At 37.0% G+C, this 11,477-nt stretch overlaps 3 protein-coding genes across 3 annotated transcripts; 1 reads left to right on the top strand and 2 right to left on the bottom strand.

Moving 5' to 3' along the window:
- On the bottom strand, positions 82–783 carry LOC18588543 (putative B3 domain-containing protein At4g03160). Its single transcript, XM_018126784.1, has one exon. The coding sequence runs from the start codon at positions 781–783 to the stop codon at positions 82–84; it is 702 nt and encodes a 233-aa protein (XP_017982273.1).
- LOC18588541 (sugar transport protein 14) lies at positions 4,876–8,053 on the top strand. Its single transcript, XM_007013014.2, has 4 exons — positions 4,876–5,291; positions 6,241–6,563; positions 6,644–7,273; positions 7,392–8,053. The coding sequence occupies exons 1-4, from the start codon at positions 5,147–5,149 to the stop codon at positions 7,839–7,841; spliced, it is 1,548 nt and encodes a 515-aa protein (XP_007013076.1). The 5' UTR covers positions 4,876–5,146; the 3' UTR covers positions 7,842–8,053.
- LOC18588540 (CRS2-associated factor 1, chloroplastic) lies at positions 8,441–11,395 on the bottom strand. The gene is made up of 5 exons (XM_007013013.2): positions 10,582–11,395; positions 10,319–10,446; positions 9,951–10,176; positions 9,725–9,852; positions 8,441–9,614 (listed from the first exon to the last, which is right to left on the bottom strand). The coding sequence occupies exons 1-5, from the start codon at positions 11,393–11,395 to the stop codon at positions 8,607–8,609; spliced, it is 2,304 nt and encodes a 767-aa protein (XP_007013075.1). The 3' UTR covers positions 8,441–8,606.

Raw genomic sequence — 11,477 nt, 5'->3', positions numbered from 1 at the left:
AGCATCAAAATTAATATACCAAAACCTAGCATAGAAGAAAAACCTACAAGACTGTCAGGCATCTCATCAGAATGGTCAGTTCTAGTTCAGCCTTTTCCTCTTAATTGCTTCAAACACTTCCAATCTTCTTGAAGTAATCACGAAGGAAAGATCCCCTGTCTGAAGGTTCCTAAACGCCCACAATGTAACAAAATCTTGATGCGCAAGTAAGCTATGATCAGTGCAAAACTTCATCCAACCTTCTTTGAGGACGTGAAATTTGGATGACCAAGTTATAAACGTCATTGGGTACTCCTTCCCATTTGCATCATAAGTTTTCACAGGAATCCCATCAGTAGAATCCTCTTCTTTTTTCAGCAATGGCATCACAGCATTTTGCACGTCAAACTTGTTGAGTGAAAGCCTGCATTGACTAACCTTCACATCACTTTCTGTCAGCTGCTTCTCAAATGGTTTGCTGCACCTTCCAATGAGACCATTAAGACGTGCCACAGGAGGGATATCTGGTGGAAAGTAGCTGCTCAAAGGCAGGCATAAGCTGGGGGTTCCTGGCAAATTTTGTGCATTGACGCTTCCTCCAGTTGGATTTGGCTCTTTTAGGGCTTTGGGTTTGTTTCTTTTTGCTCTTACTTGACGAACAATCTTGGTTTTCAACCCATTCAAAGCCAATGCAGTTTCATTGCTCAATTTCTCGTACTTGAATGAAGCAACAGTAAGAGCAGCCAGATATTGCTCCCTGTATTCTTCAGGATAACCATTCTCAATTCCTTTCGACTTGTCCATGATTTTTTCTTTCTCAGAAAAGGGAGATAGTTTTCTTGTGAAACTCTAGCCGCTATGCTGGAAGAAGTTCAGTCAACATCTGAACAAATATACATTGCAGATAGGTCGGTTGATGAAAACAAGGTCTAAAGCCTAAAGGGTTTTATTTTTTCCGTTACTGTATCCGTACAAAGAACACAGAATCTCGAGAAAATCCGCTCGCGATCAAGTTAGGTCTTTGTTACATTAGACTCCCGGACTGTCAGAATCTCTTGTAGGTCTACAAGATCTTTCCCTTCCCCCTTTCTTTGTTTTTTTTTTCTTTTGCCTGAGCCCATATTTTGCAAACTCTTTAGGCCCATCTTGTTTAAGCCCATGAATTTATCATTATGCCGCACTATTTTGGGTCTTTCACTGCCATTATTTTCGAGCTTTTTATTTGATTTTTTTTTGAATTAAATATAGTTATCATTATTCTTTTCACCTAAAAATATCTGGAGAAAAAAACAATTTTAACAAAATAATAATAATAATAATAATATTTCAAACAAACTCTTCTTTTTTTCACTTTCTTAAAACATTGATGATCGAAATCAGAATTACTATCATCCTATGCATATATATTTTTTTGATTTGATTGTCTGAAACATGTTTGATGGTAGTCTCCAAATGAAATTAGCAAAACATTAATTGCAATGATTAAGTCATTTGGTGTTATAATATCTTTAATCACAACATTCAAAGGGAAAGCCACTAGAATGACTAACTAAACCAGCCTTACTTAAATAATTTGGTGGTGTAATTTGCATGAATGAAAACCATAACTCTTTTTCAAATTCATGTTAAAGGTGTGATAAGGTAACGTTATTCGCATTCCATGTTCACTTAAAGCTCTAATTATTATTTTTTAATTGATTTTTTTATTTTTTAAAGTAAGTTAAAAACCGTGTATAAATAATTCTTAATATAGGTAAAATCATAAACGGTAAAAATATTTATAAACTTCTCCACTATCCACTTATTTTTTTAATTGGGATTGATTTATGACTGCGGTTACTTAAAAAATAATTTTTGTATACTGATTCTACCACTATATTGACATCCCAAAAAAAAGATTTAAGTCTTTTTTTCTTTTTAAGCCTAAATCTGCGGTGCAGATGGTACCCAACCTTAAACTCTTAACAGCTTTTCTTTTGCAAGTGTTTCAACCACTTCAATCTAACAATCATGCAAGCAGAGCCGATAATGCATTTTCGCATTTGGCTCATACTTTTAATAAAATTTCACATTAATCCATGCCATAATTAGCAGCCACAGCTAAAATCCTGCTGTCTCTAGCTGACAGTGCTGCCCCTTCTGCCTCTTCTTGCCTACCATCATCTCTCACGATCAAGTAGCGTTCCCTCCGAATCAATCTCTCACTAAGTGACTTAATTCGCTTAATTTCTACATGTTATTCGTAAAGAGCAACACCAAGCTTCATCAAATTCGAATAGAGCAACATCAACCTCCTTAAATTTTGATACTTTTGAAAATACTTTTGGAATTTGAACTTGAATTACTCACGGTCTATCAATATTATTATTATTTATTTAGAAGCGGATTATCAATGTTAAATTTATTTAAGAGCAATTTATTAATGTTATTTTTTTAAAAAAAAAATTTCACATAGACTTCTGTTTGTGTGGTATGACATTTTTTTATATAGAGTTATTTTTTTTCATATAAAACCTTATATTTCACTTTTATTCTCAAAAAACTAATAGTGTTAAATTTTCAATTAATTTTTTTTATAAAAAAGACAATAAAAACTTTTCTTTTATAATTTTTTTGTTTAATTAAAAGAATTGAGCATTTTTGTTATTACTTCAAAAAATTGTGTATAAAATGACATTCATAGCATACATAGATTATTCAAAGGATAATAATAGAACAGCATAAGTAGCACACATGTTTTCTGCTTTAGTTTATAGGGTTCATGATTTCTACCCGAACGAAGAGAATGTCCATAGAAATTGGACCCAGCAGCTTTGCCTGGAGGAAGAAGAAGAGTCGGAAAAACACAACTAGCTAATATGCCCTTGTGCCTTCTGAAACAGAGATTTTTGGCCTGTAATTCATTAACAATTCTTTTCAGTTTTTGTTTGCAAAAAAGAAAGGAAAATCTGAATAGATGTTTGTAAGACCTCTGGGTTAAATGATTTTCCCTAATACTAAATTAACTTGCTTATTTGTTTGTACTTGATTTGTGATTCTATTTTGTGGATATTTAGATATATATATATATATATATTATAATATTACATACTCAGAACAATTAATAGGACCTGTCTTCATAATAGGATTGAAATTTTTACATTGTGAAAGATCCAATATAAAATAGAATGATAAAACAATTCATGGACAATCCCACTTAATTCTTATCTAAATTCCATCGAAGGTCCTATTTTCCCTTACTTTTATGTAAACAAAGACTGAAAGAATCTTTGTTGAATTTACAGACCAAAAAGCTTTCATTCAAAAGAGGAAAAGAGAATCCTCTTCAGAGGAAAATCCTACGTGGTGATTTGTTAGCTAGTTGTGTTTTTTGACTCGTCTTCTTCCTAGAGGCAAAGCTTCTGGGTCCAATCTCTATGGCCGTTCTCTTCGTTTGGACAGAAATCATGATCCCAATCCACTAGAGCAGAAAATATGTTTGTTACTTATTTTATTCTATTGATACCTTTTGGATAATTTATATATTTTATGAATTTCATTTTATATATAAATTTTTGAAGTAATAAAAAAAATAAGAAAACGTTCAATTTTGTTTAATTAAACAAACAAAAACTAAAAAAATTATAAACAAAATTTTTTTATTTTTTTACAAAATATTAACTAAAATTTTAAGTGAAAAAAAAAGATAATCTTAGGGTGTTAGGTGAGAAAATGTTATTCTACAAGAGGTTTTTGTAGAATTTTTTTTTTATTTTAGAGTTTATACTGTATTTGATATATTGGTAATATATTTACATCGAAATTATCATTTAATTATGGAACATCACATAAATTTTTTTTTAAAAAGCTAAAATGAATAACTAGAGTGATTTTATTAATCCTAAGATAAATTAATTAATTAGAATGATTATCTACTTTTCAAAATTTTTTTTGAATAATTATCTGGTAAATAAGTGAATTTGAATTTAAATTTAATTTATTAGTTTCAAATTTTTTATTTGTAAAAAAAAAAAAAACTATTATGATAATAACGTCAGAAAACTTGAAGAAAGAGAATATACACTTTACATACGCCACGTCCTTGTCAAAACAAGTGGTTTTCAATTTAGCGCGCTAAAATGCTGAAATTGTGTGGGAAGGAAGAGCGAAAAGTCAAAGCACGAGAAAGTATATATTATCAATTTATCACAATTAATAAACAAATGCAAGTGGGGCCAATTTAGAAAAAAAGGAAGAAAAAAATTAGATGTGGCAGACATTTGATGTGACAGTCGTTTGACACTCATGTGCCTGTGAACTACTTAAGCAGAAAAGCTCGTCAAAGGGGATAACCCTAAACACTACTGGCCTTTTGAAATTATATTTCCCCATCGATTGAAGATTTAGTCAAAACGTACGTTCTCAGCAACCTCATCTCTATCCAAGCCTTTTTTGTCAGGTCGAAAACTTTGAAAGTATGAAGTGATATTTGGTTGGATTTACTTGTTATCTACGTGGATTATATAATCTTAACCAATTAACTAGTACAGTTCTTTTTGGATTAAAAAAATTGAAACCATTTGCTTGTTTGGGGTCAAGATTCTCATGGATCGGTGCTGTCCTCTAAATCAGGGGTGAGATGGCTTTGAATCTGGTTTCCAAATGTATCAAACTCTAATCCAATAAACTAGCAGTGGGTCAAGCAAAATTAAGGTAAGATAATCACTGAATGAGAATCCATCGCTAAACTTGGCTGTACATCCTAAAGATTAATAATAAAAAATACATTAATTGATTATGATAATACAACCTGTCAGTTTCATCGACAAAACAAAACTACTATAAGAATACAGCTATTTTTTTTCTTCATACTATTGTCTGGTAGTATGAATATATAAAAGTCCCTCTCACCTAGTCTTTCCTTCAGAGTTTGTTTCATGGGAAGATATTTTGTTTAAACGGCCGCATAATTGTAGACTATTCTCTTCCCCAAAGTCTCGGGTTTCATCTGGTTGACCCTTTGTGCCTATATAACACCATCTGGACTTAACTATTCGTCGTGTGCGAGAGCAAGAGTTCTGGTATATTTTTTCCCCTTCTGTTAGTGCATTCTTAAGAGGGTGCTAACAGGAAACACAGACAGAGGGGAGGAAAAGGAAAGGAGGGAGAGAAAGAAGAGACTGGAGACATGGCTGGTGGAGGGTTCGGCGGCGATACGGGGGGTTTGAAGAGAGCTCATCTCTATGAGTACAAAATTACCAAGTATTTCGTCTTTTCTTGCGTTGTTGCTGCAATGGGAGGATCCCTTTTTGGATATGATCTTGGTGTTTCTGGTGAGTTTTTTTTTTTTGTCTGATTCACTGTTGTTTTCTTTTTTTCGTAACTCATAGGCTTTCATCTCTGTTTTCTTGCCTGACTTCTGTTGATTGTATAAATATTACCAAATGTTAACCTGAAACCTCTAGATTGTATCTTCTTCCAGATATACTAATTTGATTGAATATGTAGTTTTTCTCCATACTTATATTTATATAACTGTCCTTCCTTATTACTATCAAAACATGATTATCTTTATTTTTGATTATTAACAAAAAACAAAAATCTATTGTGTTGTCATCATTTTCATGAGATTTGCCATGGTTTAATGATTATGACCATATTCATTACAGTTTGACTCTCCATTATTTTAAACCTTTTTTTTACTCAATATTGCAGAAAAGCCAATGAATTTGCTTGAACAGATAAACATAAACAGAGAGAACAGGCAATAGTTAGGACTTCATTTCCCATTAGGACTCTACTAGATATGTTAATCAGATGGAAATTTTCGTGTGCAGTTCTGTGTCTCTTCAATTTTACAGAGCAGTTTCACCTAAATACAGTGTATTTCTTAATTTTCACGATTTCCTTTTAAATTCTTCATATTTTATTTGACAAGTGGGATACAGAATAACGTTTAAAAGACCATACTTTTCAACTCAATAGATATGTTTTCTTCACTGAATTTTTTTTTTGGAAGGTTGTAATTCATTAAAGGGCCATTGGCCAATAAAAAAGCAGAGGAGGTTTGATGTATTTATGCAGCATTGGGGCATAATGAATTCAAACCTCTAGGCGATACTCTCCACTGAATTACTAGTAGGAGAAACGTTTTCTGCAGGACAGATTATTCACTCTTATTCTATTTTACATTTATGAACAGATTTATGTGCTTTGATTCATAAGAGGACAATAACATGCTTATTTCAAGGTGATGACAATTTACCTTAATGCTGGTTGCAGGTGGAGTGACTTCCATGGATGATTTCTTGAAGGACTTCTTTCCAAAGATATATAGAAGGAAACAAGCACATCTCCACGAAACAGACTACTGCAAATATGACAACCAGCTCCTCACGCTTTTTACATCTTCACTATACTTTGCAGGCCTCATTTCCACATTTGGAGCCTCCCATGTTACCAGGAAAAAAGGGCGTAGAATGAGCATCCTTGTTGGAGCAGTCAGTTTCTTCCTTGGAGCAATCCTCAATGCAGCTGCAATGAATGTCTTCATGCTGATTGTAGGACGCATTCTTCTTGGTTCAGGCATTGGATTTGGCAATCAAGTAAGACCAAAGTTCCTTATCTGAAAAATATTATGGTAGTTTCTGAAGTCGCTAACTCTTTTCTTATGCTAATGGTTCAGGCAGTACCCTTGTATCTGTCAGAGATGGCTCCTGCAAAGATTCGAGGAGCTGTGAACCAGCTGTTCCAATTGACAACCTGCTTGGGGATCCTGGTTGCAAACTTGATTAACTACGCAACAGACAAGATCCATCCATGGGGTTGGAGATTATCTCTTGGCTTAGCTGCAGTTCCAGCGACACTGATGTTTATTGGCGGCCTTGTGCTTCCCGAGACCCCTAACAGTCTTGTAGAGCAAGGCAAATTAGAAGAGGCAAAACAAGTTTTGGTAAGAGTCAGAGGAACCACCAATGTTGATGCTGAGTTTGCTGATCTTGTTGAGGCTAGCAATGCAGCACGGGCTATAAAGCACCCATTCAGGAATCTTCTGCAGAGGAAGAATCGTCCCCAGTTAGTATTAGGGGCTCTGGGAATCCCAGCTTTCCAGCAGCTCACCGGCATGAACTCCATTCTCTTCTATGCTCCTGTCATGTTTCAGACCTTGGGTTTTGGCTCAGGGGCATCCCTCTACTCCTCCGCCATAACTAGTGGAGCACTCGTTATTGCTGCGATAATTTCAATTCTTCTTGTGGACAAGTTCGGTAGAAGAGCATTCTTTTTGGAAGCCGGTATTGAGATGTTCTGCTACATGGTAAGAGAGAGACACATATTTTGACACTTTTTTTTTTTTGGCCTTTTCTCTAACTAATTGGCAGGCACCATTGTTATGTATCGGGATGCTAATACTTTGAATATCTTATCGTATCCAGGTGGCTTTGGCTATTACTCTGGCCCTGAAGTTTGGAGAAGGAAAAGAACTTTCAAAAAGCATTGGTTACTTTCTTGTGACAATCATCTGCTTATTCGTCTTAGCATACGGACGGTCCTGGGGTCCTCTGGGTTGGCTAGTTCCTAGCGAGCTCTTCCCCTTGGAGACTAGGTCAGCTGGCCAGAGCATGGTGGTCTGTGTCAACCTCCTCTTCACAGCTTTGATAGCACAGTGCTTCTTGGTGTCACTTTGTCACCTCAAATGGGGAATTTTCATTCTATTCGCTGGCTTGATATTCATAATGAGCTGCTTCATTTACTTCCTCTTGCCTGAAACGAAGCAAGTTCCGATAGAGGAAGTCTATCTTCTTTGGCACAATCACTGGTTGTGGAAGAAATACGTGGAAAATGACGGGCGAGGTGGATTTGATATGGGGAAGCCACCAGCGTAAAACATCCTATGAGAAAACGTTGTCGAAATTCTTTGCTATCAAGATGTTAATGCTGTTTGGATTCTCTAATAAATAATTTTCTGTAATTTTTTAAGAGGTTACGTACTTAGGAGATGTGGAATTAATATTATCCATAATTGGATAATGATTTATACATCTTCTCAATCTTTTCACAACTCACTCTTCGTCTATATTTGCAACTGTAAATTGTATTTGACTTTGTCTTACATTGACTGCCTCTCTGCATGTGAAACTTAACTGATTAAAACTGGTGGACTAACTAGTATATGGTATAGTAATTGTCATGGCTGAAAGAAACTCAGTAGTGGTTAATTTTAAAAAAGCCCATAGCAGCATAATTACAGTATCCCTTATTTGTTTTTTTTTTTTTTTAATTTTGAAACTCTGTATTGCCAAGAGGGTTTTTGTAATTAATCCTAACCTTATCGGACAACATCGCTCTTTTCGAATATCAAATCAGCATTGCAATTGCCTCTTCAAAATCTACGGGCATGAAAGTGCAAGTTTTTTGGGTTAAACAGGAAGTCTTGGAAAGCTTTGTAGAACACAAGCTACAACTAAGGACTAAAATGGAAGCATGTGCTACTAAGAGTGGTCAATTCATACCATAAACGGAGATTATCTGCTACGGGCATGGCAAAAACCTGGAACCCGATGCAATGAACAAAATTGGGTGGTATGTAAGCAGGGAAAATCTCATGCTATAAAATACAATAACTACACCTTTGAAAGCGCCAATGTGGATTAAGCTAATAGCTTAGCAAGTTCATCAACTCCCAGGCTTCCTCGTGGTACTATGTCCAGATGACGTTCATCTATATATTTGATTCTTTGAGTTTTAGAGGCTTGCTTCTCGTTTCCTCCCTTGTTGGGAACTGCTTTGAGTTCTTTCACTTCCAAATTCGCAGGTTCTTGCTTTCCATTCTTTTGGACAGCCACCTTTCGAGGCTGATGCCTAAAAACTGGCCCAGGCGGGGCAGACCGGGCAAAGGCAACTGCCCTTTCGTATATAATGTCAGCATCCAAAGTAGCATCATCTAATACAACTGCACTCCCACTCTCAACAGCTTGCTTCATGAAGAGCAAAACCCTCTCAGTACAAGGTGCAGTCTTTCTTGCTGGCCCATTAATATCTTGTGAAGCCTGAGCAACATCTTCTAGCTGGTCAAGATTCAGCGAATCCATAACAGAAGACTCTGACTGGCTTAGAGTATTCTCGGAACTTCTGGGCATGACATCACTTTCCAATGGCAGAGCTACTGGCTCTTCATTTTCTATACCTGGATTATCCAATATTGGCTCAGGACTGTAGGTCTTGCTCATTGTTTCAGATTCGCTACTGGCACATTTGATATCCCCAAAGAAAGTTGCACCTCCTGAGGTATTCCTTTTGCTTTCTGACTCATCATTGGCATAATCTATCCTATCTAATGTTGATTCAATAGTCTCCATTTTAGCTGGCTTTGCATCAAGAACTGCATTTGGTCTGTCCTTTTCAACAGAGGACTCCCTTTGCTCAATGCTAATTTCTTGAGAAATCATGAGTGGCTGATCTGTATAACCTGCTTGGACACACACAGGTGATAATTCTTGACCTTCCAACTGTCCAAGGATGGAAGTTGCATTCTCTGCATCCCTTTCCTCTACACCTGAGTTAAATGCTGGTTTCAGGAAGGAAGACTTCCAGTTTCGTCCTCTCCACATTAGTATGGATTCATTTTCAAAAGAGATTAGCACGCATGGGACCAGCTCCTGCAAATGAAGAATTAAGGAAATTGAATTTAACATTCTCTTAATATAAAAAATTTCACTTATATGTGAAAGAGAAAATAAAAGATATAAACTATATAAGTATACGGAACCTTAAGTTTAGCACCAATTTTCCGGTAGTCGCTTCCCTTAATCCCTTCACAATTAACCCGGACAAGTTCACACTCTTCAAATGCCTCCCTGACATTTTTTACAAGGTCAGAGTACACCCCATTCTTTGCTGCAAAAAATTGATAACATTATTTTAGATTTCCAGAATGGGCAGAACTAAGGCATTCTTTTTTATAAATTCACTTTCCACTATCACTAGCAGCTTACCAAGCTTGCAAATTGGCATTAATTTCCTTCCCTTCTTTCTCATCTCACTCATTTCTTCTACTGTTAGACCCTCAGGGGCCTTCTGAATCAACCGTGGATACATAGGGGTAACAGGTTTCCACAGCATAAGAGGGAAGCGAGGACGAGTTTTATAATTATAATTTCTACCTCGGAAAAGGAATAGCACCCCTCCTCGTCTGTAAATAACCTTCCCTCCTGTTCTTTCCTGCCGAATCATCCATAAAGCGAAAACGATGCACCAATCAAACAATTCTACCAAGCATAATCCCCGTATCCTCTCATAAATCAAACAATTCCACAACATTAAACAAAACAATCTTAAAAATATTAACAACAGAAGTACCAACCTCTAACTGCTCACACACATTGTCCATATCGACCGTACAAACTCCCTTGCATTTTATCTTGCAAACTCTCCGCCGTTTCCAATGAGCATGTATATTATCTAGCATGTTGTGTGTCAAACCATCTCTACCTAAACATAAGAGCAAAAATCAAAAGAAAAAAAAAAGGCCAAAGAAGTATGATTCAGATTAATGAATAAATTTTACAATTGATTACTACTATTCTGTAGAATAAATAAGAATCCCATCAGATCATTATTCATTACCCATATTCAACTGTCGTTTTGACTTCAAGCAGCCGTTAACTAACTCCTTGACCTCCTCTGCATTCAACGGCTCTCCCAAAATCTCCTCCCTGGACTGGACATACCTTGGGCCTGTCCCAGGCAAATATGGGCCGGGCTTCTGTATGGGCTTGACCCCTTTCTTATTAGGCGGAGGCAATACGAAAGAATCGAACTCCTTCATCTTTTTCTTACTGGGCGGCAACGGAGCCCGGCCCGTCCACGGTCTAGGCATGGTCGAAGGCCCAAACGGCGAGTACGGCGGTTCCCTTAGCTTTATCGGCTTCACTTTGGGCGTCTCCGTGTAACTGTACTTGAACTCGAATGGCGCGCCGTCGATGACGAAAGAGATGCCATCGTCGCCGATGGAGACATTCGCAGGTTTTTTATCCAGTGGTGTTGGTGGCGGAGGGTTTGCGGTTTTGGAGAATTTGCGAAACGCCGGGTGGTTTGGGGGTTTGGAGTACTTAGATTTCTTGCCTGGAATTGAAGGATTGGAGGGAGAGGACGGTGAGCCTAAGGATTTGTAGGTTTCAGTTGGTCGCGGACTGGCGGAGGAGGGGTCGATCGTGATGGCAATTTTGGTGGCGGAATCGAAGCGGCGGTACCGGCGGATATCGTCTTCGATTTCTTGTTGGGCGCGTTGGCGTTGGTTGAATTTCTCGGCGTTGGCGTTGTTCCAGCGGGAGAATCTAATCTCCGTCGGCGGACGATGGGCGGGTTCGTTCGGGTTAGGATAAGGGTTTGGTAATGGTGGCGCGAAAATTGGGAATGAGATGGGCAATTTTAGCGCCATCACTTTTAGCTTTCAGTGAAGAAAGAAGAAGCTAAGCACAAAGTAATAGTCTTGTCGTACCATGAAAGAAGACGACCTCAAC

This window comes from Theobroma cacao, chromosome 9 (genome assembly GCF_000208745.1).
Source record: "Theobroma cacao cultivar B97-61/B2 chromosome 9, Criollo_cocoa_genome_V2, whole genome shotgun sequence".
Lineage (NCBI taxonomy): Eukaryota > Viridiplantae > Streptophyta > Magnoliopsida > Malvales > Malvaceae > Theobroma > Theobroma cacao.
This window is presented reverse-complemented; position numbering and strand designations above follow the sequence as displayed.

Coding starts and splice junctions, on each gene's coding strand:
- LOC18588543 (XM_018126784.1), bottom strand. CDS start 783: ATGGACAAGTCGAAAGGAATTGAGAATGGTTATCCTGAAGAATACAGG.
- LOC18588541 (XM_007013014.2), top strand. CDS start 5,147: ATGGCTGGTGGAGGGTTCGGCGGCGATACGGGGGGTTTGAAGAGAGCT. Junction 6,564..6,643: donor GCATTGGATTTGGCAATCAA/GTAAGACCAAAG, acceptor CTAATGGTTCAG/GCAGTACCCTTGTATCTGTC. Junction 7,274..7,391: donor TTGAGATGTTCTGCTACATG/GTAAGAGAGAGA, acceptor TATCGTATCCAG/GTGGCTTTGGCTATTACTCT.
- LOC18588540 (XM_007013013.2), bottom strand. CDS start 11,395: ATGGCGCTAAAATTGCCCATCTCATTCCCAATTTTCGCGCCACCATTA. Junction 10,177..10,318: donor ATGTGTGTGAGCAGTTAGAG/GTTGGTACTTCT, acceptor ATGATTCGGCAG/GAAAGAACAGGAGGGAAGGT. Junction 9,615..9,724: donor AAATTGGTGCTAAACTTAAG/GTTCCGTATACT, acceptor CTTCATTTGCAG/GAGCTGGTCCCATGCGTGCT.